At 47.5% G+C, this 27,712-nt stretch overlaps 1 protein-coding gene across 3 annotated transcripts in view; it reads right to left on the reverse strand.

The window, feature by feature from the left end:
- Positions 1 to 17: 17 nt before the first annotated feature.
- The window catches only part of gramd1a (GRAM domain containing 1A), a 35,963-nt gene continuing 8,268 nt past the window's right edge, over positions 18 to 27,712 (reverse strand). For 2 of the 3 annotated variants that reach the window (XM_062538662.1, XM_062538660.1), the window contains exons 2-19: positions 23,005 to 23,218; positions 21,719 to 21,739; positions 21,048 to 21,132; positions 20,607 to 20,710; positions 20,277 to 20,372; positions 19,163 to 19,243; positions 18,595 to 18,713; positions 17,729 to 18,053; positions 15,739 to 15,889; positions 12,883 to 13,029; positions 11,446 to 11,567; positions 9,654 to 9,796; positions 8,722 to 8,825; positions 6,695 to 6,943; positions 6,131 to 6,227; positions 4,062 to 4,169; positions 3,635 to 3,755; positions 18 to 2,551 (exon numbers count right to left, since the gene is read on the reverse strand). In XM_062538662.1, coding sequence (XP_062394646.1) covers positions 2,450 to 2,551; positions 3,635 to 3,755; positions 4,062 to 4,169; positions 6,131 to 6,227; positions 6,695 to 6,943; positions 8,722 to 8,825; positions 9,654 to 9,796; positions 11,446 to 11,567; positions 12,883 to 13,029; positions 15,739 to 15,889; positions 17,729 to 18,053; positions 18,595 to 18,713; positions 19,163 to 19,243; positions 20,277 to 20,372; positions 20,607 to 20,710; positions 21,048 to 21,132; positions 21,719 to 21,739; positions 23,005 to 23,218 — 2,389 coding nt within the window. In that variant the 3' untranslated portion in view covers positions 18 to 2,449. Of the gene's footprint in view, positions 2,552 to 3,634; positions 3,756 to 4,061; positions 4,170 to 6,130; positions 6,228 to 6,694; positions 6,944 to 8,721; positions 8,826 to 9,653; positions 9,797 to 11,445; positions 11,568 to 12,882; positions 13,030 to 15,738; positions 15,890 to 17,728; positions 18,054 to 18,594; positions 18,714 to 19,162; positions 19,244 to 20,276; positions 20,373 to 20,606; positions 20,711 to 21,047; positions 21,133 to 21,718; positions 21,740 to 23,004; positions 23,219 to 26,355; positions 26,580 to 27,712 lie in introns of those variants that run through there. The other variant, XM_062538661.1, reaches the window with a different exon arrangement.

Genomic DNA, 27,712 nt, shown 5'->3' on the forward strand with positions numbered 1-27,712 from the left:
GAGGCTGAGTTGTTGCATATTTCATAGGTTCTTATTTCTCCATGTCATCTGGTGTGTACAATCAAATCTTTACAGTACATTCACCCTTCCCTTTCAAACCCTCCATCCATCCATCCCTCTATTGCTGGCCTCCTCCTCCTCCTCCCTCCCTCCCTGTCCCCAAATAAATAACACATCCTTTCATTACTCACAAGAGCTGTGCCCAGCAAAGCCCATAGACAAACACCACTGACAGACCAGGGCAGGAGAGAGGGAGACGGAGGAGCAGAGAGAGGGATGGGAAACAGAGTGATGTAGAGAGAGAGAGAGAGACAGAGAGAGAGAGAGAGAGAGGGGTGAAACGAAGAGAGCGATGTAGAGAAAGAGAGGAAACGGAGGGGTGAAGCTAAGACAGTGAAGTGGAGAGAGAGAGAGAGAGAGACAGAAGTGATTTAAGACACAAAGGACGGTTAAAAGGGTGAGACAGAGAAAGATATTGAAGGGCGAGAACAACTAATAAAAAGCACAACATCAGATACAAAAGCATGAAATGCAATAAAAGACCAAAACAAAAATTAAAAACACGCCAACACAAATACTGCGACAGGTTCCCTTTTTCTTCATCCGGGCCTCAAAAGTTCTGCTTGGTCCTTCAGCGTCCAGCCCAGTGAACTACAACAAACAGCTAATGACTGCATCTATGTTCAGCTGGTAGAGTCTACAGGAACCCCCAAAAGTTCAAGTTCTGGTTCATAATAATACAGTTCCACGCAACCTGATACTGTATACCAGTAACAGCAGGCAAAGGGATGATGAGCACTCATCCTTGAAAGACACTGGGAGGAAGTCCATTCCACACACACGTCCGCTCACACACACACACACACTCACACTCAAATTGATGAATTTCAAGACACAATGGGGAAACAAACAAACAAACAAACAAACAATATAAGAACAACAACAATTAGCCTCACCCTAGTTTGCCTGTAGCTCTTTCTAATAAACCCCTTTCAAGTTTCGTCCATTTTTGTTTCTGTGTCCTGCAGTCTGGCGTCCCTCTTCATTATTGCTTTTTTGGGGGGGACTGCTTTCAGCTTTCTGCTGAGGCGTCTGCGTCTGCGCCTTCTCTCGGCCAATTGGTCCATGATGACAGCTCAAGCACAGAGCGCAGCGCGTCCTACGCACGGGGGGTTACAGTGAGGTTCTCAGTCCAAGAGTCTCTACAATAAATACTGAGTAGGGTTCAAGATACACAAACTTGCTCTTCAGTATGGTTTTTCAAACATACACACACACACACACGCACGCACACACACACGCACACACACGCACAAACGCACACTTTGTAGAGTAGCATCAGTCTTGGTTCTCTTATAGTCTGAAAAAGACTTCTAATGAAACAAACGCACACACGATTGACCTCTGGAGGTATTGAGTCAAAAGAAAAGTAAAAAAACAAAACGAACAAATAAAAGTAAAACACAACACAGGGTCCACTAGTGACCATCTCTAGCCTACTGACCCCCTCCCACCCCCAACATGCAGAATGGCAGGCAAACTTTGACCTCCTGAGAGGAGTGCTGGTCACCCTCTCAGTCAATACCCAAGTCTTTCAAGTAGTCCTCCACTACACATATATACTGTATATCTTTTAGAAAAGGCGGACAGAACAAGGGGACAGGACGCGAGGAGAAGTGGAGAGGAGAGGGAGAAGCGGACTGCGTTGCACGTGCAGCCGGGAGGCAGTTGAGTCTTCTGCTGTTTGGTAGGCTGGGACACGCGACCGGGGGGTGTCTGAGAGCGGAGAGCAGAGCCTCCCTCAGCTCAGTTCGCTTCAGCTCTGTCTGATGAGGGCGCAGTCTTCTCCAGGAAACGCCCGCAGAGAGAGAGAGAGAGAGAGAGAGAGAGAGAGAGAGAGAAAGAGAGAGACACACAGGAAGATGGCTCAAGTTGCAGCTCAGTCGAGAGGTTCCAAGGTGACCCGTTCTGAGGTGATGCTTTGCGGCCAGTAAAAACAAGTGACAAACTCCTCGTTTTGCCTCGTCTGAGTGATCAAGGCCAGCTCAGTTCTGCTGTGGTTGTGGATGTGGCAGAAGTCACTGATGAAGTTTATTGCTGTAGTCGACCAGAGGGTGTGTCTGGGGAGGACTGACATGTTGAAATGCTTGGAACGATTTGCTCAATTGCTCTGTGTGCGCAGTTGCCCTTTGTATGGAGATCTAGTCTTTTGGGTGTTTTCCCCCCACTGCGTTCCGTTCTCAACTCCCATAATGCATGATGACCCCCCCACTTCTTGCCTCACACACACACACACACACATAGAGTCAGCCCCCGTGTGTTGTCCCCTCAGACACTCCCCGCGCTGCTCTGTGGTTCCAACAGCACACTGGGAGGCTGAGTGGTGGGGTTCTAAGCAGACGGGGTGTGTGAGGTCCTCCAGAGTGGGGTGGGGTGGGGTGGGAGAGGGTCAGTGTTCTGGAAGTGTCTCTGTGGGGGGGTCCGCAGGGATGTCCTCCTGAGGCTCTTCCGGAACGATTCCTTTGTGCAGCTTTTCCAGTGACTGTTTCATCTGCGGAGCATCAACCAAGACATAGACAGGTTAGCTTTGGGGACGTGGTGGCTTGGTGAAGTCCTTGCATCTGACAGTGCGCACGGTGTACAGCAATGTCAGTGTGTCAGTGGAGGTGGCATTAGTGTGTGAAAGGTGAAACACACGTGCTGGTCATTGGGCTACTGAGCCAATCTAAATACCTGCAGTGAATCACACAGGACCAAAAGCTGCCCACATACAGATCACACACACACACGAACACGCACACAGAAGCATGCAGACACACACACACACGCACGTGCAGAGAGCATGTACAGTAGTGAGTGGATACTGCTGCTCTGGAGTAGAACAGGCACGGTCAGAAGAACAATGACCTCAGCACGTTTACAACCTGTACTGTGAACATTATTGACAGTAAACATGAGATGGCCTGGTCTGACGCACGCGCGCACACACACACACACACACACACACGCACACACAAACACACATATACACACACACAGTAAGAATACTGTCACTGTAACAGGGGCAACCTCAGGGACAGTGTGCAGAGAGCAGAGAGGTATTCCTAGCAGGTGGTTCTGTGACAAATGTGGCTGTTAAAACAGAGCACTATTGAACACTATGGCTTTCTTTTGCTCTGAGTATGACACCATGGGGCTCTGCCATAGGGCGTCAGTCTCCTACTCTTGACTTCACTAAGCCACCAATGGGGCTTTTCCATTGCATGGTATCAACTCAACTCTACTCTACTCGATTTTGGTATCGGGTGTTCGTTTTCCATGGCAACCAAGTACCCCCATAAGCTAGCCGATTGAAATAGCAATGCTGAAGAAAACAACTGTAATGTCATTGACTTCATCTTTTGGTACCGGCTAGGCTCACTTGGAATCTCAACAGAGGTGATACCAGAAATAGTACCAGGTACCAGGTACCAGTTTTTGCTAGTGGAAAACCAAACAAAGCGAGTAGAGTCGAGTGGAGTTGAGCTAATACCATGCAGTGGCAAAGCCACATAGGGGTTATCACTGAGCCACTTGTGGAGTGTCCGTGTGGGGTGGGTGCTGTGTGTGAGCGGAGAGGCTGCGTGCAGGATACCTGGTCCAGGAGAGTGACGGAGGACTGCAGGATCTGCTGCCACTTGCTCAGCTGCGCCTGGTGGAACTGCCGCTGCAGCTGCAGCACCTGGGCCCACTCGCCCGCCGACTGTGGAAGAGGGCTGGGACACACACACACACACACGCACACACACATCAAATAGACATCAAACAGACATACATGTACAAACATGTCAACAAACAACAAACACAAAAACAGCTATTCAAAGAGAAGGAGGGTCCATGGCGCAAAGAGCAATCACATGGCTGCGCTTCATACGATTACTACACCAAACCTCAGTCACAAATCAAAACTGCCTCCCTCGGTCACAGCGCGCGAATGCTTCTCTTATCACACTCTGTATGCAAGTCAGGCGCTGCGCTGCGCCAGAGTGCAGTTCCTCGGCGTGGCCTGCAGAGGTCCTCACCTGTCTGTGAGCGAGTAGGAGTGCCAGGTCTCCAGGGTGTGGGCCGCCCGCTCCAGTGCCCACAGCTTATAGAACAGCAGCATGTTCAGGGCCACCAGCACCACCAGACTACAGAGAGACAGAGAGAGAGAGAGAGAGAGAGAGAGAGAGAGAGAGAGAGAGAGAGAGAGAGAGAGAGAGAGACAGAGAGAGAGACAGAGAGAGAGAGACAGAGAGAGAGAGAGGAGACAAAAACAGAGGTGAGACTCTAGCATCTATAATGCAAACCACGAGACCATCAACAAACCATCCATTATGCAAAACCAAGCGCAGCAGACTTGTGATGAGACAGGTGTATTTGCCATTCTAATGCTCTTCCCAAGAGTGCCTCTTCCTCATTCAAAAGAACTCTGGTGGTTCTGCAGCACACAGCCTCTATAGGCTCATGGGAGCCGTGTAGTCAGGACTCAGGCGCTGGCCCCAGCTGACCCTGACTGGGGCGGAGGGGAACATGTGGTGCACTGACCAGGATGCGGGTGACATATTTGAATAGATTTGCATGAGGAAAGGCAGGATCTGGCAAAGCATCTAGCACAAACAAATATAGGGGTTGGGTTGGGTTGGGGTAGGGTAGGAGGGGAGGGGAGGGGAGGGGAGGTGATGGGATGAGGTGCTGTGAGTGGACAGAGGGCTTCTCCAGTTGAGGCTCTGAGTTCAAAACTTAAACCAAGGGGCTGGTTCTTGGCTGACCTTCACACACACACCCCCACCCCCACACACACACACACTTCACCCTCAAATATACACTCACACACACACACAATCACACACTAGTATCATGAGGCACACATCAGGCACACAGTATAATCATGTAATTGTGCTTGTCTACACACAAGCAAGTGTAGTCAGTTCGGTGATCACAAACACACAAACAGAAGAGTTACGTTACCTGACACAGATCCTGTGCAGGAGAAGTAGCGAGGGAAGCAAGGAGAAAACAAAGCCGGGGAAAGAAACAGAGAGAGAGAGAGAGGGAAAAAGAGGTAGAGAGAGAGAGAGGGGGAGAAAGTAAGAGGGAGTGTGAGAAAGAGAGAGGTAGCATGAAGCAGTTAGTAAGCAGAGATTGTGTTTCACACCCAGTCTCAACAACTAACAAATGTTAGCTTAGCATCAACACCTTCTAAATAATGTCCAACACCTGGGCTTAATTCAACACTTTAATACCATCAAACATATATTTACTCACATTACACGTTCATAACTATCTCACCAAAACAAGGTTCACAGGTAGAGTCTACCCCACAGCTTAAACCCAGAGTGTTGACATTACATGAAAAAGTGTTCACCTTCTTCACCACAGTATAGAGCTGGAGCCATACTGTGTGGACGCATGCTGACAGGTAGGGACAATGGAGGCAACATGCGAGAGAAGCAAGCGCGAGAGAGAGAGAGAGAGAGAGAGAGAGAGAGAGAGAGAGAGAGAGAGAGAGAGGGCGGCTAAAATAGGCCAGCACCCCATTTGGAGGTCTCGGCCCTGATCGTGAGGGAAAATGGAGGGATTTTGAAATTGCTTTTGCATCCGTTCAGGCGGGGCGGGACGGGGACGGGATGGGTTTTTATTTTCCGCTAGTTGCAGCTTGGCAGCGGACGCGGCGAAAAATCTAATCCCGCGCCAGGGGGGCTATCTGATCTGGGCTTTACTAGCGGCAGAGTGGTGACATGGGCACAGCTGTTTTTATGCCTCATCCACCCGGCGGCACAGCTGACATGCGCAAGCATTCGCACACAACATCACAAACCACACACACAACACATGCCAACAAACACACACACACACACACACACACACAAATAATAATAAACAATGAAAAACATACAGAAGCACAGTTACCTAACAGACACTGTCATTGTCACACAGTTAGATAGATACACAGACCAACACAGACAAAGGAGTACACTTTTATAGCCAAATAATCACAAATGGACAAACACAATACTCTTCCCCATGTCAAGACATGCACTAACACACACACACAGTCCCATGTTCCAGACAGACAGCCATAAAGATAAAGTAAGATAGGCGCACTCACATGAAGCTGACTATGAGCAGCACGGTCGAGATGTTGCCGCTGCCGCTGTTACTGCCGATGCCACGTGCCCTCTCACCCAGCTTCAGAAACGTGCCACCTGAAGACAGACAAAGAGAGACAGAGAGAGAGAGAGAGAGAGAGAGAGGAGAGAGAGAGAGAAAGAGATAGAGAGGGAGAGGAGGAGAGGATGAAGAGTGGGTAGGACAGAGGGTGATTGAATAAAAGGCATGTTGAATAAAATGGAATATTTATTGAATAAAATGGAATACTTAATGGTGGGAGTTTTGTTTTGCAATGCCAAACATGACCACTAGATGTCAGGTTACTAAAAAAGGTAGTGCATGCATCTGTGAGGGAGAGGAGAAAAAAGAGCGGGAGAGGAACAGGAAGAGTGTGCATATGCAGTATGTGTATATGTGTTTGTACGTGTGTGTGTGTGTGTGTGTGTGTGTGTGTGTGTGTGTGGGTGGTTGTGGATGGGACAGGTTGCAGAATGCACCGAGTCTTCTTGGCAGCGTGTGCCCGCGCTCCTTGCGGAGCCTCCAGATGGCGGCGCTGACTCACCGGTGTCCCGCCGCTCCCGGTCGTCGGCCAGGCCCCGCTCGGCCCGTTCGCCCGCCGCCCCTCCCATGCCGCCGCCGCCCGCCGCGCCCGCCGCCTCCCGCTCCCCGGCGCGCCGCGACAGGTTGCGCTTGCGCCGCCGCAGCGCCGGGGGGGTCTTGGCCGAGTCTGCCGCCGCCGCCGCCGCCTCGCTCGACGTCACCACGGTAACCTCCGACTGCAGCAGCGTCTCCAGCTTGCACACTTCCACCTCTGACGGGAGAGGGAGGGGGAGATGTAGCACATTAGAAACACCCAGAACCAGCCAAGACACACCCAGGCCAAAGACAGCTCTACACACATTGTATTCAATTCATAGAGGCTCTCGTGTACACAAAGCATCCATCGGTTTTGGACTTCCGGATTAATGTGTCCCCTCGAAAACACCTTCATGATGTCAGTCGTGTAACAACCATCTTAGTATTCGGTTATTAAGTGATGATGTAGTAATGGGATACTAAATCTCTTGCTACATAAATCTCTCGCTAAAACGGAAGTGATGATGACAAAGTTTACAAGTCGCAAAAACCGTCTGGCTGCACTAGTAAACGTTTTTCAGGAAGAAATCTATTGGGTTCGTAGCGTCTGACTAAAGAACCGAATTGCAACTGCCTGCTCTCTGCTACTGTAAAAAAAACAACATCTCTATTCAATCCAGATTTCACATGCAAATGACAATACTACAAAATGTTAAGTGCACTTTCCTTGACTACTAGACTGACCTTCTGACCTGACCCTGCCCACCTCCCTATTGCATGTGGCAGTCCCAGTCAAATAGTCAATAGCAGACAGGGCCTATTCAGCTACATTCAAATTCACCTTCACTTCAAAGTGGCACACCCACACTGACATTTACACATGGTCAGTCAGTCCAACCGTTTACTGGCATAGGCTGGTCCAACCGAAATCCAGACCAAGAGGGGAAGAGGGATAGTAACTTGCATTTTCATTTTGAGTTGCAGCTTTGCTTTACAATGGGCTGTATTTAGCTTGTTCTATTTCCAAAGAGCACACTCTCAAAACACTACCATTAAAGTATTCATTTACGTTTACTGTTGACATGTGACCGCTCAAGGACTTATGTTTAGAGTCACATCTCAAATGACATGCTGACAGCCTTTTACAAATTAAGCTAACTTCATCAAGCAGGAATCTATGATGAACTCTCACAGAGACACAGGGTGTGACGCTAGGCCTCCCATTCCCATGGCAAACTGTGTCTATGACAAACACATCGGCCTGACAAAGAGCTGTGTGCATACTTTGCTCTGTTTTCTGGATTATGGGATATGGCAGCACAGAACAGCTAAATATACAGTATGTGTGACCTCACATGACACATTGAACATATATGAAAATGAATCTTAGAGACGATGGACAAAGTTTAGATTCAGGAACAGGATGTCCTTCCCAAAGGCTCTGCAATTAGCCTCTGGATACACCAATGAGCATAATTCTTGGACCAGGAGGAGAGCCAGTAAGGAAGGATATAAAAGGGAGAAGCCAGTCTATGGGATAAACTTATTGCTGAAGCAAGAATATACTGATTCTTCTTTTGTACTTAATCTAATTGAAACTTATGCTTTAGCCACATGTTTAAGGCACAGAGGAAGCACTTCTGGGTGTGTGAGTGTGATATGACGGCCAATTTCTTGTAAGGGCACAGCAAGTTGGCCCTCCTCCAAGCCCTCCACAACAAAGAATGAGAGCCAATGTATTGACATAATATTCATGTATAAACCCCGTGGAGACAACCGCAGGGAACACATTCTAAAGGAAGAAAGATAACTAACTCTCAGTTTCCCAGGGAGAAATATTGTGTAAGGGAGGGGATAGCTAGCATTAATGACTTCAGGAAGCTTGTCAACTGGTATTTACTTTTTTTAAGTCTTTCCTTCCATTCTCCCACGCTCCCTCCCTCCTACCGACCCCCCCCCCCCCACACACACACACACACCCCTCTCTCTCTCTCTCTCTCTCTCTCTCCTCACCCATGTGTCTGTAGTAATCTTCGATGCCACTCCATGTGTTCTTCTCGATGAGGGCTTTCACCAGGCTCCACGGCTGCTTCCTGTAGCAGATATCTGAGGACACCCTGCACGCACAAACACACACACACACACGCACACACACACACACACACACACACACACACACGCACACACGACCGTCCTGCCATCAGATCAAACACAACCCCTTAACAGCCTTAAAAGGTACACAAACAAACCTCTGTTTACATCTACAGATTTATCATCAAAACAAACAGCCTGCTTCCTCAGGGGCTGCTTGACTTAATCACATAGTGTAGTGTGAGGGCTTTTACATAAGAGGCCTGCCAAGTCATAGTTTATATCTGACCTTTGTGGGCAAACAGTGAAGACATTCAGGCCAGAGAGGATAATATTGATAGTTTGACAGTGGGGCTACACTGGGCATGTAACTAAAGCATTCCCTTTGCGATGCATACATTTTTTTTATAGAAAGTGTGTTTTTTCCAAACGTATCTGGTGTGGCCAGTTCCAGGGATCTAAGCGGAAGCTAATTGTTGCTGCAGACGCAACCTGAACGGAATGCTTCACTTGTAGCCCCGATGTGAGTCCAGTTACAGTACTTCATCCTGCCAGTCATGTCTTCTGCTAGACACTGTGCTAATACTGACTGGTTATTAGAAGTCTTTTGTCTGGGCAGGACAACACTGGTTCAATATGAATGTCAAATCTTTGACCATTAATGCATAATTACATGTAAATGACTGCCAGCTCTGACAGCACATGAACCTTGCAGTCCATTATGGCAAAGACTTCTTTCATTCATTTGGAAAAATTTCAACAAAACTCAAGCTTTTTGGGGGGGTCATGGACATCCTAAGTGTAACATCTTGATCTTGAGCAGATTCACGTCCCTCTTGTCCCTGTGGGCTTACCGTAGCCGGCTCTTGTGCTTGTTGACGGAGGTGAGGCAGTAGCGGTGTACAGTGTAGAAGTAGTCCTGGTATGGGATGCCCGAGGTAATGACCTCCGAGTCCACCACGTAGCTCTCGCCCCGCGCACTGCTCTTGTGGAGAGTCTGGGGGCAGGAGAGGACACGGGCAACCAGGTTAACGCATACTCCACATACACAATGCACACGCTCAACGCACTTTGTGCGTACGCACGCGTCAACATACAGTACACACTGTCAGGGCTCGACATTAATGTTTGCAAATTGTTACAAGTGGCAACCAAAAACTCATGCCTGGAGGCCAAGCTGACAACCACTTTCAAAAGTTAACGTTGAGCCCTGCACACTGTACATTCTAAACACACACAAACACGCGCACACACACACACACGCTCGGGAGTTTTCCACTACAGGACTTCAGGGGTAGTCTTACGGGAGCTTAGCCATTCGTGTGTGTCTCCACTGTCGGAACCCAGAAAGGCAGACTAATGTCAGCTAATAGGCTTAAACTAATCAGAATATCGATGGTAAATTAATTTATCAGGTAATTACAAATGAAACCAACATAATGCAACATTGATTTGGAACCACTATTCATACTGTAGATAGCCTGTGATGTTTATTGACTTCAAATCACTCCATCTGAAGTTTGTGTAAAATCAAAGAATAGGCGAGCTGTTAAAAACATTTCGATTGGTTTAAAACCAGCATGGATCTTTGTAGCCTCCAAGGTGACTTTAGGTAGTAAGAATGTTTAGGTTACTGGAACTGAACACGTAAGTGTAAGTGCTAATAAAGGATTTAGTGAAGGTGTATCAGTGTGGGGAATATTTGCTGCAGCTGCCCTGCCAGTCTAACTAGCACCGTGATCACAGAGCAAAGGCTGCAGGTCCTGTGAGCAGTGGAGACACAGCAGCTCAAAGGGTTGAATAGTGGGGAGTTCCTGTACCTGTCCCCTTTACCTGGGTAGTGGGCCTAAGTAAGTACCTGTAATGGAAATTAGCCTCAGACACACACACACACACACACACACACACACACACACACACACACACAGACTTATTCACACCCAGAATCATCCAGAACAACCAGAATCCTGTGGTCAGCTCAAGTAGACTGAACCATCCACACAATTCAACATCAACAGAAGAAAAAACACACAAACATGGTTACCCACATCCACACCCAGGACTGTCAACTCTAACACCAACACCGATTTACATCCACAAACAGCTAGGAGGTTTAAATCTGCAAACATACAAACACACACACACACACACACACACACCAAGCCCATCATCACCCACGTTCTCACCCATACAAACAGAACCTACACCACCACACTTGCATACGTCCAAGACCACAAACACACCATTTCAACACAGATGCAGCGACGGAAATCAGCAGAGTGCTGCCACAGCTGTTACCCCACACCTACAGGGCCCCTAAAATACTAGTGCACCTCAACACATACGTAATACATGCGCAGAGAGAGGAACACAGAGAGAGAGAGAGAGAGAGTCAAAGAAAGAGAGTGAAAAAGAAAGAGAGTTAACATGACATTAGATTCAGAGAGGAGTACAAACAGGGTCGGACTCGGTGATGGGAAGAGATGTGGAAAAAATAGAAAAAGAAAAAAAGGAAAAAGAGAAAGAAAGACAGAAAGAAAGAAAGAGTGAGAGAGAGAGAGTGAGAGAGAGAGAGAGTGAGAGAGTGAGAGAGTGAGAGAGTGAGAGAGTGAGAGAGAGCAAGGCAGGAAGGAGCTGAGGTCTGACCTGCGTCTCCACCACAGGGGCGGTTTTGGGGCCCAGTGGGTTGTTGATGGCGATGGTGTAGCTCAGCACGCGCGTGGTGCTCCCAGCAGTGGCGTCCTGCTGCCAGTCACGCACGTTCAGATCTGACCAGAGGAGGAGGAGGAGGAGAGGAGAGGGGGAGAGAGACAAGGCAGGGGTCAGGACGCGAATAACGCAGCGCTGTGTGAACTCATCTTAAAGTGAGACCAGAGGAGAGGTTTGAATGGATTTTATGACAGACAGACTGCTCCTGCCAATTACTGATCTGATTTTATTTTATTTATTTTATTTTATTATAAACCTGACAAAGTCATGACACACTGATCATGTCCACTCGTTCACACCATCAGTCCATCTGATCTGATCATTTTATTGACCTCACTCCAAATGGAAATATAAAATAGGAAACATAATGTTTTAATGGCACAAATATCTGCGGCATTAGACCTACAAAAACAGTCATGACACTATTGGAAATGATGAGTGATGCCAAGGCAACCATGGGCCCCTGCCAGAGGGACACACCCACAGCTGAGGCCGATGTGTCGCAGCAGGCCCTGCCTGCCATTGCACACGCCCTTCATTCCACTGCAGGTCCAAGAGCTAAAGAGAAGCACCGGATTTCACCATCACCGTGGTCTGTGTTTCAGTGAAAGTCAACGGCACCTTATAAGGGAATTAGTGGAGTTTAAACAAGCTTTTGTCTCCCAGCCAAGCTCATTTTGTTATTCTATACTTGATTGGAAGCAAGCGGAACTAAACTGAGGTGAAGAACTAAAAGCGAACGTCATTTAGCAGTTTCTCACTGAACTGAATCCATTCCACACCCTCTTGGGGAAATAAAACTAAAACCCAGCCTCTGGTCTTGCTTGGTTCCTCTTTGCCTTGCCTAGCCTCTGTTATGCCTGCTGTGAAATGCCACAGGCCTAGCTTTTATCTGCTGGTGACAACTTTGTTAGCACCAATGTATCAAGAAGGAAGGTGGCAACATGAGGTGACATTGGGGTGGAAAACATACACTGTGCTGGTTGTTTGGTACAAAGCTGAATGGAGACTCTGTGCGTTTGTGTGTGTATGTGTTTGTGTGTGTTTGTGTGTGTTTGTGTGTGTGTGTGTGTGTGTGTGTGCATGCGCGCGCTTGTGTGGCCCGGACATTCATTCATTCCTTTGTACAATATGGGCAGGATTTGGTGCTGTTTGGCTTGGCTAGGCCTGGACAATATTTGGAAACTGCGTTGGCAATATGTCAGTCCATGCTTGTGCCTACATTGCACACAATGTGTTTGTATGTGTGCATATGTGTGTGTGTGTGTGTGTGTGTGTGTGTGTGTGTGTGTGTGTGTGTGTTAGTCTGTATGTGTGCATATGTGTGTGTGTGTGTGTGTGTGTGTGTGTGCGTGCGCATGTACGCAGCCTCACCTGTGAAGTGGCGCTGGGAGAAGAGGTGCTGGATGAAGTGCGTGTCCCCGGAGAAGAGCAGGTCGTGCAGCTTGTCCACGCTCATGCGCACCACCGTGTTGATGTGCAAGCGGCCGCCCAGGTCTGCACAGAGCGCCTCCACCTCACCTGGAGAGACCACAGACGATTCCCCGTCACACACCGCCATCCAGTTCACTATTATACTATCACTATACACTACTATCCAGTTCACTACTATACTATCACTATACACTACTATCCAGATCACTACTATACTACCATTATACACTACTATCCAGTTCACTACTATACTATCACTTAGTATACACTACTATCCAGATCACTACTATACTACCATTATACACTACTATCCAGTTCACTACTATACTATCACTTAGTATACACTACTATCCAGATCACTATTACACAGACTACTGCTCTTCACATAGCATGTTAAGCTAAGGAGAATACCACATTTCCTACAAAGTGGGAGATACACCTATACTAATAAATACACACAGGTGCTGTACATACTGTACAATAGACAGAAGGACAAAGGGGACAAACCCCATAAAAAAAAACATAAAACCTACAGTACAGAAAGCATTAAAGAATTATAGAATAAGCAGTTCTACAAAACGCTGAGCGGTTCAACACCCCTTCAACAGGAATAAAGCTGTGCAGTGCTGCCAGTGCCACACACCGAGCTCTGTGACCCTGCGCACACTGTTTCAACAGAGGAAAGAAATGCAACTGTGGAAGCGGACTCCTCCGCAGGAAATGGCCTCAGGCTAGATGCCGTGAATACGAAACCACATGACACATTTGCATGAAGGTGATGAAACGGAATGGTTGAATAAGTAACTGACTCAGGGTAGTTACCAACAACTTGACACCCTAAGTTTCTCTGTAAATCCACACATTTCTCTCTAAATCCACAAATTGACCTGGACAACAGTGTTGAGTCATACAGAATGTTTCTTGTCGTGACTGAAGGAAGTGTCATACACAAACATATTCATACACTTCGCTACACTCTTGTAACTATGTAATTGAAGAGGCACACATTCCTGCATGACCCCTTACGAAAAATAACTAAATACTAAGTATCTAGTATCTAGAGTAATCTACTAGAGTAAAAGTACTATAAGACTGCACTATAGGAAAACTATAAAGTATATAGTAATATCATAAAAGTATATAGTAATATCATACAATATCATTGTAGAAATGTTATAGCATTACTAAGTAAAGGGAATTAGTGCAGAAATGACTACAGATATTTATATCTATTTACATGTGCCACTAAGACTGGCTATACTATGCTAACTCTTTTAACAGTGTTTTTATCTTCTCCCACTAGGTCTGTAGAGACAGCCTATCTGCTCCTGCCACATCACTGGAAAGAGAACCTGCAAACCCCCTACACAGATTACTTCCAACGTGCCTCTGCACCGCCAAAAACTCGCTCTACAACAACGACCACCTTATTTACCTGTGCCACACCTACAGTCACTTCCGCCCTGGCGACAGTGCAGACGGCCCGCCGGGCACCTCAGTGCCTGGAGCACAGGTGCCGCTGCATCCCGACACCACCACAGAGAGGCCACTCACCCCGAGAGCATTCACCCGACGTGCTGTTTTCCTCACAACACGCGCCAAGGAGCAGGTCACAACAGACACAAACATGTAGCTGTCCCACAGACAAACACACACACACACACACACACACACACACACACACACACACACGTGCCCTCCTGGCGCTGACTGCCTTGTACTGTTAACTTCACCTTCCCCAGGGCCATGTCTGCCTCTTCTGTGTCCACAGGCACATGCTTAGCCCATCACAAATAAACACACACACACACACACACACACACACACAGTGACAGAGCTCCACATTCAACTTAGAGAAGGCCAATTCATTCCTATATTCCATTCCATTCCAAAAACAACACCGTCACTACATCCAGCATATTAAACAAGCCACCTTCACAGACATTTCCATTTGCCTAAGGTACTAGAAAGACGGGTGATTTCCTAAGTCAAACCGGGAGCCATTTGAAGCCTACTTAAGCTAGAGGCAAAGCTGTGGCTCTTTGAAGTCTACCAAAGCCATAGGCAAACTGCAGGGTTTTTTTCCCCCCAAGCCTCATCCTGTAGCTACATTAGCTTAGCATACAAGCAAAGTGCTGTCTGGTTGGGCGAAATGAAGACCGCCAGTGCATTTCTAAGAGAGTGGGCCCCTTTGGAGAAGTCCGTCCTCAGTTGCTGTGCTGCTGCACGAGTGTCTGTCCGTCATTCATCTCAGTGGTGTCTGCAGAGGGAGGGGGAGCAGCTGACCCCCCCCAGGCTGCTCCGGGTGACAGCTGTGTTCACGGCATATGACACAGCATGTGTGACGCCGAGGGGAGGGAGGCAGAGAGAGAGAGGGAGGGAGAGAGAGAGAGAGAGAGAGAGGGAGAGAGAGAGAGAGAGACCCTGCCACCGCTTCACAGGGCTCAGCAGATCGGCTCAGGGGGAACCCAAACCCAGAATCCAAATCTCAGATCAGGTCAGTGAAAGGGTAGTTGCGAAGACTGTAACATTACAGAGTTCACTGGCAGCTGAGTGAGGAATGAAAGTACTGACTTCAGGTACATGCCCCAACTGGATACAAGCCAGGGCTCCGGGGTCACGTTCAGCAAATGTTATAAATATTCAAATATAATGCGTACAAAGTTTTTTTTTCCTGACACACACTTCCTAGGAAGGACATTTGAATGTGTGGCGTTACACGGACACTCTAGATTCCACTCTAATGTCTGATGCCGTGAACGCACTCGACCGTCCAAATCAGCTGTGTCCACTTACTCTCTTCCTGTGTGTCGGAGGAGTTGCTGGGGTCCGTGGGCAGCTCGTCGTCATTGGTGATGTCCAGCGAGGACAGGTTGTGAGGAGTCGGAGGAGGTGCGAGATTATTGGTTGACTCAGACAGCGTCTCCCCGCCACACTCCTCCAGATTCTAGAGCACGAGAGAGAGAGAGAGAGAGAGAGAGAGAGGGAGGGAGGGAGGGAGGGAAGACAGGGACAGAGAAACAAGAAGTACAGGGAGGGAGAGGGACAGAACGAAGGAAGGAAAGAAAGAAAGAGAGGATGGGGAGGAAAGAAAAGGATGGAGAGACAGGAACGATAGTGAAGGACACAGAGAAAGACAGAGAGAGAGAGATAAAGAGAGAGAGAGAGAGAGAGAGAGAGAGAGAGAGAGAGACAGACAATGAGTCATATTGCAGTTGTGCTGCAGTCACATCCCTATTAGCACACACATGGGAGTGCGCTGGAGGGCCACGGTGCTATCAGAGGAGCGGGCACAGTGCCAGGCTCATGTGCATTTTTATTGAGTCAGTAACAGCATTCTGGCCAATCTGATCGCCCTGTTCCGTCGCTCTATTACTGTCAGATTCCAGTAATCTCATTGCCACACCATGACACATGGCAGGACGCCAACGAGGGCTAACAAGGACAAATGCAAAGGCGGACAGTAGAGTAGGACTTTGTGTGTGTGTGCGTGTGTGTGTGTGTGTGTGTGTGTGTGTGTGTGTGTGTGTGTGTGCGAGGGTGTGTGTGTGTGTGTGTGTGTGTCTGCCTCTTCTGTGTGACTGTGGACACAGAAGAGGCAGACATAGCCCTGGTGAAGGTGAAGTTAAAACTACAAGGCAGTGTGTAAGTGTGTGTGTGTGTGTGTGTGTGTGTGTGTGTGTGTGTGTGTGTGTGTGTGTGTGTGTGTGTGTGTGTGTGTGTGTGTGTGTGTGTGTGTGTGTCTGCCTCTTCTGTGTGACTGTGGACACAGAAGAGGCAGACATAGCCCTGGTGAAGGTGAAGTTGAAACTACAAGGCAGTGTGTAAGTGTGTGTGTGTGTGTGTGTGTGTGTGTGTGTGTGTGTGTGTGTGTGTGTGTGTGTGTGTGTGTGTGTGTGTGTGTGTGTGTGTGTGTGTGTGTGTGTGTGTGTGTGTGTGTGTGTGTGTGTGTGTGTGAAAAACAGGGAACACGCCTCCCGATTTGTCAGAGGGAATCAACGGTAGTCAGAGGGAATCAACAGTAGTAGTGGTGATCAGTCATGGCTGGAAAAGTCATGTGTGTTTGGGTGACAGATTTGAATTCTTTGCCTTGTTTTCCTTGTTTTCGCAATCCAGATTCAATCAAACATGTTTGATATCTTCCAGTCCATTCTATGGTGGTCATCAATACAATTATGACATCCAGCCAACAGCCAACCATAGCTCAATCATTATGTTTATGCTCATAACAAACTCCCAATCATCAGTCTACTAAAGCCTGATTGTATAATAAGTGGTGACAGGTAGCTTATTTAAGTGTATTCCATATCATCTGTTTTCCATCCTGTTTATGTCCCTGTTGCCCTGTATTGAATATCTAAACTGTATGGACATTTTTATTTAGGTTAGGAGAACAGATCAGCTGGTTGTCAAACCAGTCAGCTGATTGACCTAGCTATCAGCTGACGTCCCTGTCAGCTGATGAGTCTTTGAAAGACTTAAAAATTGTTGAAGTTAGAGCGAAAGGGAGGCGTGATTAGTACGCTCAGGGAGACCACTGGAGACCTGCTGTTTTCGTGACTGTAAGTGCACTTAATGAAGGTAGAGGTGGAAGTAGCTAAAGGCCACCGTATACCTAACTCTGAGCTGTACTCAGCCTACAAGCTGAACTGGTGTGTGCGTTGTGAGTGTGCAGACATCTGACATGGAGCTTCCCCTATGGAACAATTAACGAGTGTGTGTGTGTGTGTGTGTGTGTTCTTGTGTATGTGTGTATGTGTGTGTGCACGCATGTGTGTAAACTCACGGCGGATGTGGAGGCGGACGCGCCCCCTGTGAAGGTGGGGGGCGTAGTGGAGGGCAGTGAGCTCTGGGAGTTGGGGGGGCTGGGCTCCGGCGCGTCGCTGAAGCTGCCCCTGGCACCAGGCCGGCCGCCGGCGGCTGGCACATCCACGGGCAGCCCCGAGGACGAGGCCGGGGAGGACCCTGCCGCAGGGGGACTGCTCGGGGGCAGGGCATAGGCAGAGGCAGAGGCAGAGGCGGAGGCAGGCTGGGGGGAAGAGGCCACTGGAGAGGTGGGGACCGCCGCTAAATCCAGCAGGTCAGTTACAGAGACAGACTCCTCCACCGGCCTAGAGAGAGGGAGAGAGACCGAGAGAGGAAGGAAGAAAGAAAGAGGAGAAAGAAAGAATGAAAAAAAGAGAAAGCGATGAAGGAAGAGAGGAGAGGATGAGAGAATCAGAGAGAAAAATGAGAGAGGCGAGAGGTAAGTGAGGGAAAAGCAGGCATAGAACAGAGATAGAGATTGATAGAGAAGCAGAGAGAGACACAGACAGACAGACAGACAGACAGACAGACAGACACACAGACAGACAGAGAGGAGGGAAGTAGAAACAAATAGGAAGTTCAGTAGCAGTTATAAATAAAGGAAATGTGGTCATAGACATGAGAAGCAAAATACAGACCTACTAAAGAAGGAAACCAAAACCATACAAATACATAACCATGAAAGTCAAAGATTATGAAATCCAAAACGTCCCCATCAGACCAGCACACAATACAAAGGGGACTTCCATCAACACATAGTGAGCCAACAACCAAGGCATGACTTGCACTACACCAAAGAGCGTGTGGTCAGTCAGACCACAGGAGCAGGGGGGTCCAGGAACTCACAGCATGCCGTTGATGTGCTCGGCCGTGGGGGAGACGTAGTCGTCGTCCTCGCTGGTCAGGCCCAGCTCTGTGCCGTAGCACTGGTGCACTATGTGCCACATCTCCTTGGGAGAGAGCGTCTGAGGGGAGCGGAGGAGAGGAGAGAGGAGGAGAGGAGAGGAGAGAGGAGAGAGGAGAGGAGGAGAGGAGGAGAGGAGAGGAGAGAAGAGGAGAGGAGGAGAGAGTATGAAAGAGAGGTAGGTCAAGGACAGAGAGTAGGACAAAAGATGAAAAGGGAAAGGGAAGGGTAGGCGTAGGATTTAAAAATAGAGAGAACGTGGAGGGGAGGAATATAGAGAATATTATCATATATATTATACACATCATAGATCAGATTATGATTATTATTATCATGTTTATTATACTATTATCATGCTAGTTATACAAAACAAGAATGGTGGGAAGTATAGGACAACTCTGCAGTACACAGGAAGAATTAAAAAGAGAAAGAGGAAAGGCGCAAAACCAAGCTAGCCAGAAATCTGAAATGGTGTCTGTGGTGTACGTCAGCACTACTAAAGACCAGTACCTTGTCCATCAGCGCGTTCTGCCACAGCCTGAAGATCATCATGTAGCTCCGATCCCTGGCCCCAAACGATGTGAAGAAGTGCTGGGAAGGGACAGACAGATGAGATTAGGTTCTACTTTGTTGTCATCATGCAGAGTACAAATACAAGGTACAGGTCAGTCCTGTTTACATCAGTCACGCCACCTGCTTACATCCATCATGCTTCCATTAAATTCACTCTATGCACCTTCAGCGTATGTCTATTACTCAAAGCACAAATGGGTTATCTTTCAGGGCTCCATTCTATTTTAAACATCCAAATCCAAGGACTTTTCAAGGACCATTTCAAAGAAATCCAAGGACGCAACAAGACCCGTTTTGAGGACACGGATCAAGGTCAATTTCATCAACGTGACAATAAGATGAGTTATTCCATGGTGATAAAACTGACTCTACTACTGAGAATTTGCATTAGTAAGTGCACTAATAGGAAACTCCCCATTGTGGCCACCACATTGGTGGTACTGTGGCCATCTTAGCTGATGTCCAAGCTACGTGATGGAGGTCCCGTTCCCGTTCTTGCCCAATCTCTTTTTTTTGGGATTCATGATGGTGAGTAACTTGTGAAATCTACACTGACCAAGCCGAGTCACATGGTCAGACTGACCACTGGCCCTAGTCATGCATGCACCAGAGAGAGCGCTAGTAACATGAACTGCCCCGCACCCTGCGCCTGGCACCAGAATGAGCTTTACAGTGACGAGGCAAATAACAGGAGCCTTAAGTGGGTTTCGAGGGCTTCTCCCCTGAGAAAATATTTTAGATGTTGCTAATGCTGCTAAATGCTGTTTTCGCTCAGTTTCAGGGGGAAAGAGATCATTCTGTTCGCACATCACAAAACACACTCCTGCTATGCTTAGTCCATCATGCGCCAGTAAGTGCTCCACTGCAGTGCTACAGTAAGTGTTCCATCCCAGTGCTCCCAAGATGGACTAGGATTGAGGACTGAGCTCGGAGAGGACAAATGACTCACTGAGATGAACAACCCAGCTGAACGAAGGGCTGAAATACCGTACCATTATTAGAGTTTTCCCAGGGGACAATCTAGATTTGATCATGTGGAGGTCAGCCTCACCTTCTCGTGTTCAGTGCTGATCTGAATGGCGTTGGGGATGAGCTTGGCCGTTTTCTCCTTCGTCAGGGTGGTCACGTCTTTCAGCAGGATGGTGATCTGATTGGATGGAATACAGGAAGGGCAAATAACAGACAATGTATTTACAGTACAATTTTTAAAAAAATGTTAAAAATAAACAGTGAATTTTCAAGATTACAAATCACTTGCTTTCGTTGTCAACTGTCTGTGCCTACATGTACCAATGCGTCTAAGGTGTGTGTGTGTGTGTGTGTGTGTGTGTGTGTGTGTGTGTGTGCTAATATATAATGCATTTCTATTTGTAGGACTCACAGTGGTTTCCCATCTGAAGATGTTACTATAGAAACAGAGCCAGTTCTCTGACAAGTAGAGACGACCCTGCAGCAGAATGTCCTTTTGCAATGCGCAGGAGTAATCTGGGGACAAGAAACAGGAGAAAGAGAATGAGAGAGGGAGACAGACAGACAGAGAAAGACAGACAGAGAGAGAGAGAGAGAGAGAGAGAGGGAGAGGGAGAGAGGGAGCACAGGAGGAAATGTTGATCTTGTGTATGATGCACCGTGAACACGAGGACATTGTGTGACTCACACTGAGACTCCACAGCAGGCCTGAGGCTACTTTACATAACATCCAGGTGAAGAGCCTCACCTGTGTGCAGGCCTGCATGACTTAGCCCCAGCTCTGGTTTCTTCCAGAGTCTGAGGCGACTTTCTGTGCTACTTTCTGTCTTTACCTGCCAGCGGAGTCACTCACCGACAATGAGGCGCTCTGTGTCAGGCAGCTTTTTGAAGATTTTCCGGAAATCTTCATTCCTTTGCTTATATGTAGGGCTCAGTACCTAAGGACAAAAAAATCGCCAAGCGCAGGTTAACCACTTGTTAACGTGTGTGTGTGTGTGTGTGTGTGTGTGTGTGTGTGTGTGTGTGTGTGTGTGTGTGTGTGTGTGTGTGTGGGTGTATGTGTGTGTGTGTGCATGTTTGTGTGAGCGTTGCGATATTTATGCATGTGTACGTGTGTGTGTGCGTATTTGTGTGTCTGTATGTTTGTCTAAGTGCTTGGATGTTTATACATGTGTATGTATGTGTGTGTGTGTGTGTGTGTGTCTGTATGAGTGTGTGTGTGTGTGTGTGTGTGTGTGTGTGTGTGTGTGTGTATGTGTGTCTGTATCATGTGTGTGTGTGTTCTAAGTCTACGTTTTAAAAAGTCAGTCTGCAAATCCCCAAGAGTGGGGGTAAACTGCTGGGGAGGAGCAGCACTCTGCAGGTTCCAGTGAGGGAGTGATCACGGTGGTATTGGCGCTTCAGCACAAGCTCAGCGCTGATCAAGAGTGCGCTTCCCACTGTGGCCCACGGAAACACACCCCATCAGCAGAACCCAGAGCACTCAGCCATGAACCCCTGCCAAAAGCACACATATATACTCACATTGTACCAGCTCTGCATTTTCTGCAAGAGAGAGCAAACAGAGCATAGAGTCAGAGGAGCACCAGGGCAGCCGTTTCTCATTCCCCCCCAAAAGACCTCTTCTTCTCAGAGGCTGCGCTGCGGCACTCACAAATGTACTGTATAGTGTACACGCATTCCACACACAAATACAGGCTTGTCCGTACCAAGATTTACAACTATAAAGACAACAGTAACGTTAGGAACATCTCCTGCAGAACGGCGATAAGAAAAGGCTCTGCGGAGTATTCTTCAGGTTTATTAATGCGATTTATAACATTTGATGGAGTGAAATTGGCTGTCAGATTTCTTCTGTTATTTTCAAAATCACTCTGATAATGATCCCCGATGACCCCTATGATTTCTTGATGTAGTTGTCCTTGTAGTATGTGGTGTGGACATTGACGTTTTAATCAACTTTAGTGACACTTAGCTTGCACCGTTATCGTAATGTTTATAATTCTTGGTGTGGAGAGGCCTTCAGGCCTTCAGGCCTTCCTGCGCTAATATAACGGCTGTTGATGGATAAGCCTTGTGCTTCCCTTGACATGTAAAGACCTTGAGCCCTGCAGCCAGAGTCCATGAGATGTCACTGCAACAACCTTCACCACACACAAACATACTCCCACCACCATGGTACTTATCTCTTCAGCCATCTCTCTGCTCTGCCCCCATCCACACTCTACTAACCATCACACACACACACACACACACACACACAAACACATACACGGCACGCACCCAAACACAAACGCAAACACACACACACGCGCACCTGTCTTCACCTTTACATTAGTTAGGCTGATAAAACATCTACCTAGTGCACCTTCTATCAAGGAGGCCCACAACAGCCTAGTCTGATATTGTATAGCATGTAGGAGGATCTCAGGGGGACTTGAGAAGCTACAATATAACTTAACATCAGTCTAAAGACTGCACTTTGAAATCATGCAATGTGCTGATAGCAAGCGCTGTGGACACGGTGATATTCTCAGAGATCCATCCCATCCCCAATCTTAGCGTGTCTCTGCATTGCTAGCATTGTCCTTCAATCCTGGCCTTCAGGATGTGGTTGGGCTGCTTTTGACATTGAATTCCAATCAGTGATTGTATCCTCTCAACCATTTAGCTTACAGTGCACTATGGCCCGACCTGTGTATGTTAACATATGTATAATAACCATAGACTGTGATAATAACACATAAAGCACATATTCAGTGTGAGGCTGCATAAGACCACGCAACGCTGCCTGCAGGTGATCGTCTTACCTTAGTATTGCGGGAGAAATGTCGGGAGGAAGAGGAGAGAGGGTAGGAGGAGGTGGAGGACGCCGACGGGGTGGGGGGCTGCGGGCTGTCGGCTCCCCCGCCGCCGCCCCCCCTCTCTGTGGAACCCTCACCCTCGCTGGCACGCCCCCCCAGCACGCGCCTGCGCAGGGAGGGGGAGCTGCCCGGGGTGCTGCGTGGAGAGTTACTGGCCGTACTGCAGAGGGCCAAGCCAGGGGGGAGAGAGAGAACACGTTAGCGCCCACAGGTAGAGGAACTGGTTCAAGTTTACCATGTCATTAGTGGGATTCGGCTTGATGTAGCCGCCTGCAGCCGTCTTAAGGTGAGGCTATTTGTGAAATTCTGATACGTTTTCAACCCGGTGCTGTGGATACATCATGTTTGAATGCATGAATCTCAGAAATGACCGCGTAATGCAGTCGTCTTAAGACAGCTGCAGGCGGCAATATGAATTCGAATCCATTTACTGATTCTCTTCGCCAAGCACACAGTATTTCTTAGCCTATTTCTCAAGGCAGGGTACATCTAATTACACACATCTACTTGAAGGTGCAGTATGCAAGACCTAGGGGGGGGTCTAGCCTATTAGCAGAAATGGAATATATTACTCATAATCATGTTCATATTTATGACCTGCAACTACTAAGCAATCTGTTTGTTTTGGGTTTTTTTTTAGCTTAACTCTCTATGAGCCCTTCAAAACTACATAGGGACTAGGCCATATTTTCACCGTTTTTGTAATGGTGAAAATAAGCGATTTATCTCAACATAGCATATTCGCTCCATAAGGTTGGGCTGCAGAGTCATCTGAGGTTGGTATCCAACAAGGTGGAGTTGGCTAAACTCTCTCTCTATACGGATCTGGTCCTCCACTGAGTTCACCAGAGTGGCACATCAGAGGAATAAAGCACAACCCTGGCACAACAGAGGCTCTCCTATAGGTTTGGGAAAGAAGTGGTATTTAGTTGGCTGCTATCAGCCTCAACTCTAACGATGCCATCAGCGCTATTAAATCCTACATACCGCAGTCTACGTGTTCAGGCCTAGGTTTTGCATTATGAAGTGGCTGCTGCAGTTATCAAAAATGAATTATCTTGCTTGCACACCATGGGATTTCAAAGGCTGCGACTGTTACTAAGAGCAACAAGCTGACAGTTTCTGTCACAGAAAAGAAAAGAAGAAAGGCTATGTTTGCAAGAAGAGTCAGCCTCCACATTAAAACATGGACGGAAACAAGTCATCAAGGTTGCTCCAGCGCATATTTTTTCAGGGGCTGACTCTCCATATCAGCAGAATCCTGACAAACAGTCCTTGAAATAAATCTTGCCGTCTGAGACAAGGACAAATGCGGACAACCAGCAGGACTAAGGCACTGAGGCTCGTCTCGCTGAGCACAGGGCATGGCCTGGTGAAGATGGCTCTGTTTATATCACAACAAACGTTGCCATGGCTGCATACCTTTCCAGCTGAAGTGAAAGGAGAGGGAATTCCTGGGTAGTTCTAGGCTTCAGCGACTCTGGTTAGCATACCATGTCACAAAACTCTCAGATTGGAAATAAATCACTTAACATGCCGTTGTTTTCAGTTAGGCTACCCTAAAATAGCATGAATCTGCAGATAAATGTTGAAGGTGTGAGTCACAAATGTACAATGAGAGATGCCGTTAATGCCACCTACAGCTCAATTAGTTAAATCAATAAGTTAATGTTAATGTTGGATGAAGTCACAACATTGTTCTGCCAGTTTCAGTTTTAAAAAACTGGACCCCATTCCCTCTAGCAAATTTAATCATTCTGACATAGACAATATGTTCAATTTAATATCAGGATAGATAACAAACATAGACTTACTGGGCATTGATTTTGAAGTGCAACATAGAAAAAATAAAATAAAATAAGATTCCATTTACAGAATGGTTTTAAGAGCTGACTCAAGACAGTGAACACCAAACACTCTAAACCCCAAATTCCGCTCAAACTAACCCAGCGTAACCTGCACACACACACGCACACACACACACACACACACACACACACACACACACACACACACACACACACACACACACACACACACACACACACACACACACACACACACACACACACACACACACACACACACACATTCTGTAGCAGCAGCCTTGCATCCACCTACTTTTCATCCACACACCCCATTCTCTTCAGATGCTATTTTTTTCTCTCGCACACTCTTTTTCACACTCTATTTCTTTTTTCTCCCTATTCTCTTTCTTTTCAGACTCCCCATTCCTCGCTCTTTCCTCCACTAAAACAGCCCTTTCTGCCAAAATCCGCTCAAAGCCAGCCCGATTCTCCTGTTGTCCCGGCGACTAGGCGGGGAGAGCTGAAGGGCCGTGTCTGTATCTCCAAGGTAACCAAATCAGACCATGATAAAGCCCTCCTTGACGAGTTGGCTAGGCCTGTCGGAGAGCGAAAATATCTACAATCACCAATGTGTACACTCTCAAGACTATGGTTTCATTGTGTGACAACTTCACAGTAGGCTACTACTGCTTGAGAGAATATACAACATCTAGCTGCAAACCTACAAATCTTATTAAAGGTTCTAACCCCAGAACATATGGTTCTGATGATCTACTGTCAAATCACACATCACTGCGGTGTATCACTCGTTCTAAAAACACCCTGAACAAGGCAGTAGGCTACATTTACGCGCATCATGGTGGACACATTGCGAGACTGACCAGCGTAATCGCGCGCGTGCTCGCCACAATCTGTGTCAGTGTCTGTGACTGTCCGTGTGTGTGCACACACAAACTAAATCCTGCCTCACTGGCAAATCCGTCCGCTCGAATTTTCGATTTTGGTTTCAGAGCGGCAAGCGTATCTTTCGCGATATCAGCTGCAAAAGGCATGTGATAGCCTACACAGTGCAGAACCCAATACAGCCAACAAGCACGCAACTGGCCCGGTGAGAAACAAACCAGACATGTAAAGGCCGACACAGAGCAAGGCTTCATGGTTAACAGTCAAGTAGGGGAGAGTAAAAGTAAACATAGGCTGCCGACATCCCAACATAACCAAAAGCGTAGCATACGTATCCTGCTGACAAGGCTCGTATATTTGGCTAAGGATAAAGATGCGATCTTGCATAGTGCACCGGTAACGTTATGCACAATAAACGTCCCTCCCTGCTGTATGACAGCGTAAACTAGCGTGTTGCTAAAACAGGCAGGTTAAAGGGCACTCTATGAGAATAGGGAGATGAATGAAATAACTGAACGATCGACTTCATCGGACCGTAACTGATCAACACGGGAGGCATATGGCAGACTTCGTTTTTGTTACTTACTCGAACATGTCATGAGGTTTTTCCGAAATAACACCCACGCCGACAAACGCTGCGAATATGGCACGATGGATAACAGTAACAGCGCTACGCCGATGAAACGGAGTGGTCAGATGGCCGCTTAGCTTGGGCTGCAAGCGCATTCACTTCCCTACGGTCCGTGTCCTTCATCCGCGGCTGCTCTCAGTTCCACGATCTCGGCGAATATCCCCCCCCAAAAAAACATCCTCCGAAACGAGGTGCACCTAACCGAGGTTCTTTTTTTGGAACCACGTCTGTTTCACGGTGATTAACTGACGCTGCACCCTCGAGCGCAGCAAGAGGGAGGAGATACGGGGGATAAGGGTGGGAGATGGGGAGGGGGAGGAGGAGGAGGAGGGGGATTCTACTGTGTGAAAGAAAGGAGTCCTCCTCACACCACGCTGCCTGGACGAGGGCCACAGATTCTGTGATGATGGTTACAACTGCACATTGCGATCAGATGCATATTTATAACACAAGGAACAACAAGGAAAACAGAGGTCGCAAAGTCACGTAAACCAGCCAAATATTACAGTTATAGACTAGCCTATTGTACATTTCCATGTATTTGATTGAATTAAAAACAAATCTGGCGTCATAATTAACATGTCATTCTGGCTAGTCTATCAACCCTACCAAACCCTTTAACTCTCAGTCTCTCCTCATCTCTGGATTAGAGACTGTAAAGCACCATAATAATAATCCAGAGTGGTTGGGCCTCTGTCCGTCTGTAATCTGCTTTCCTGAGGTCTCTGGGCACGGCCCCTCATAATCTCGGTCTAAAGGCCAAGATGGAGGAGGAGTGATGAAGGAGGATCTCAAATGAGGTTAAGGAGTTCACCACCAGGAGAGGGGAGTTGAGAGAGAAAACTGACCATAGGAATTTATGTGACACTCATCAAACGGTTGAGAAGGCAGATACAAGGAGGCTTATATTTGTCACCTAAACATAGATCAATTGGCCATGACACGACTGTACTCTTCCAATTGTCCTTTCTGAATGCCTCCCCATCCCATCAGCATTTTATCCCGTGTGCAAGGTCCCAAGCAGGTGCCGGATAGGGGGCCTGAACCAGTACGCATCTTCAATCTTATCACTATTTTCTCTTTATTTATAGGCTAAAAGACTAGAAAGCAGACCAAAACATGCTCTACAATGTTCCTCTGGGAAACGATCTAGAATGCATACAGTACACGTGTGGGTCTGAGTTGGTCGGTGCCTCACAGAGGGAGGGGTCGGCACTGCTGCACAGTCAAAATGACCTTTCAGTCAATTAGTCAATTAGCCGCCCGATTTAGGGAGTCCCGTCTGAACCAATGGAGAGGAGACAGAGGAGGG

Source organism: Sardina pilchardus, chromosome 6, assembly GCF_963854185.1.
Source record: "Sardina pilchardus chromosome 6, fSarPil1.1, whole genome shotgun sequence".
Classification (NCBI taxonomy): domain Eukaryota; kingdom Metazoa; phylum Chordata; class Actinopteri; order Clupeiformes; family Clupeidae; genus Sardina; species Sardina pilchardus.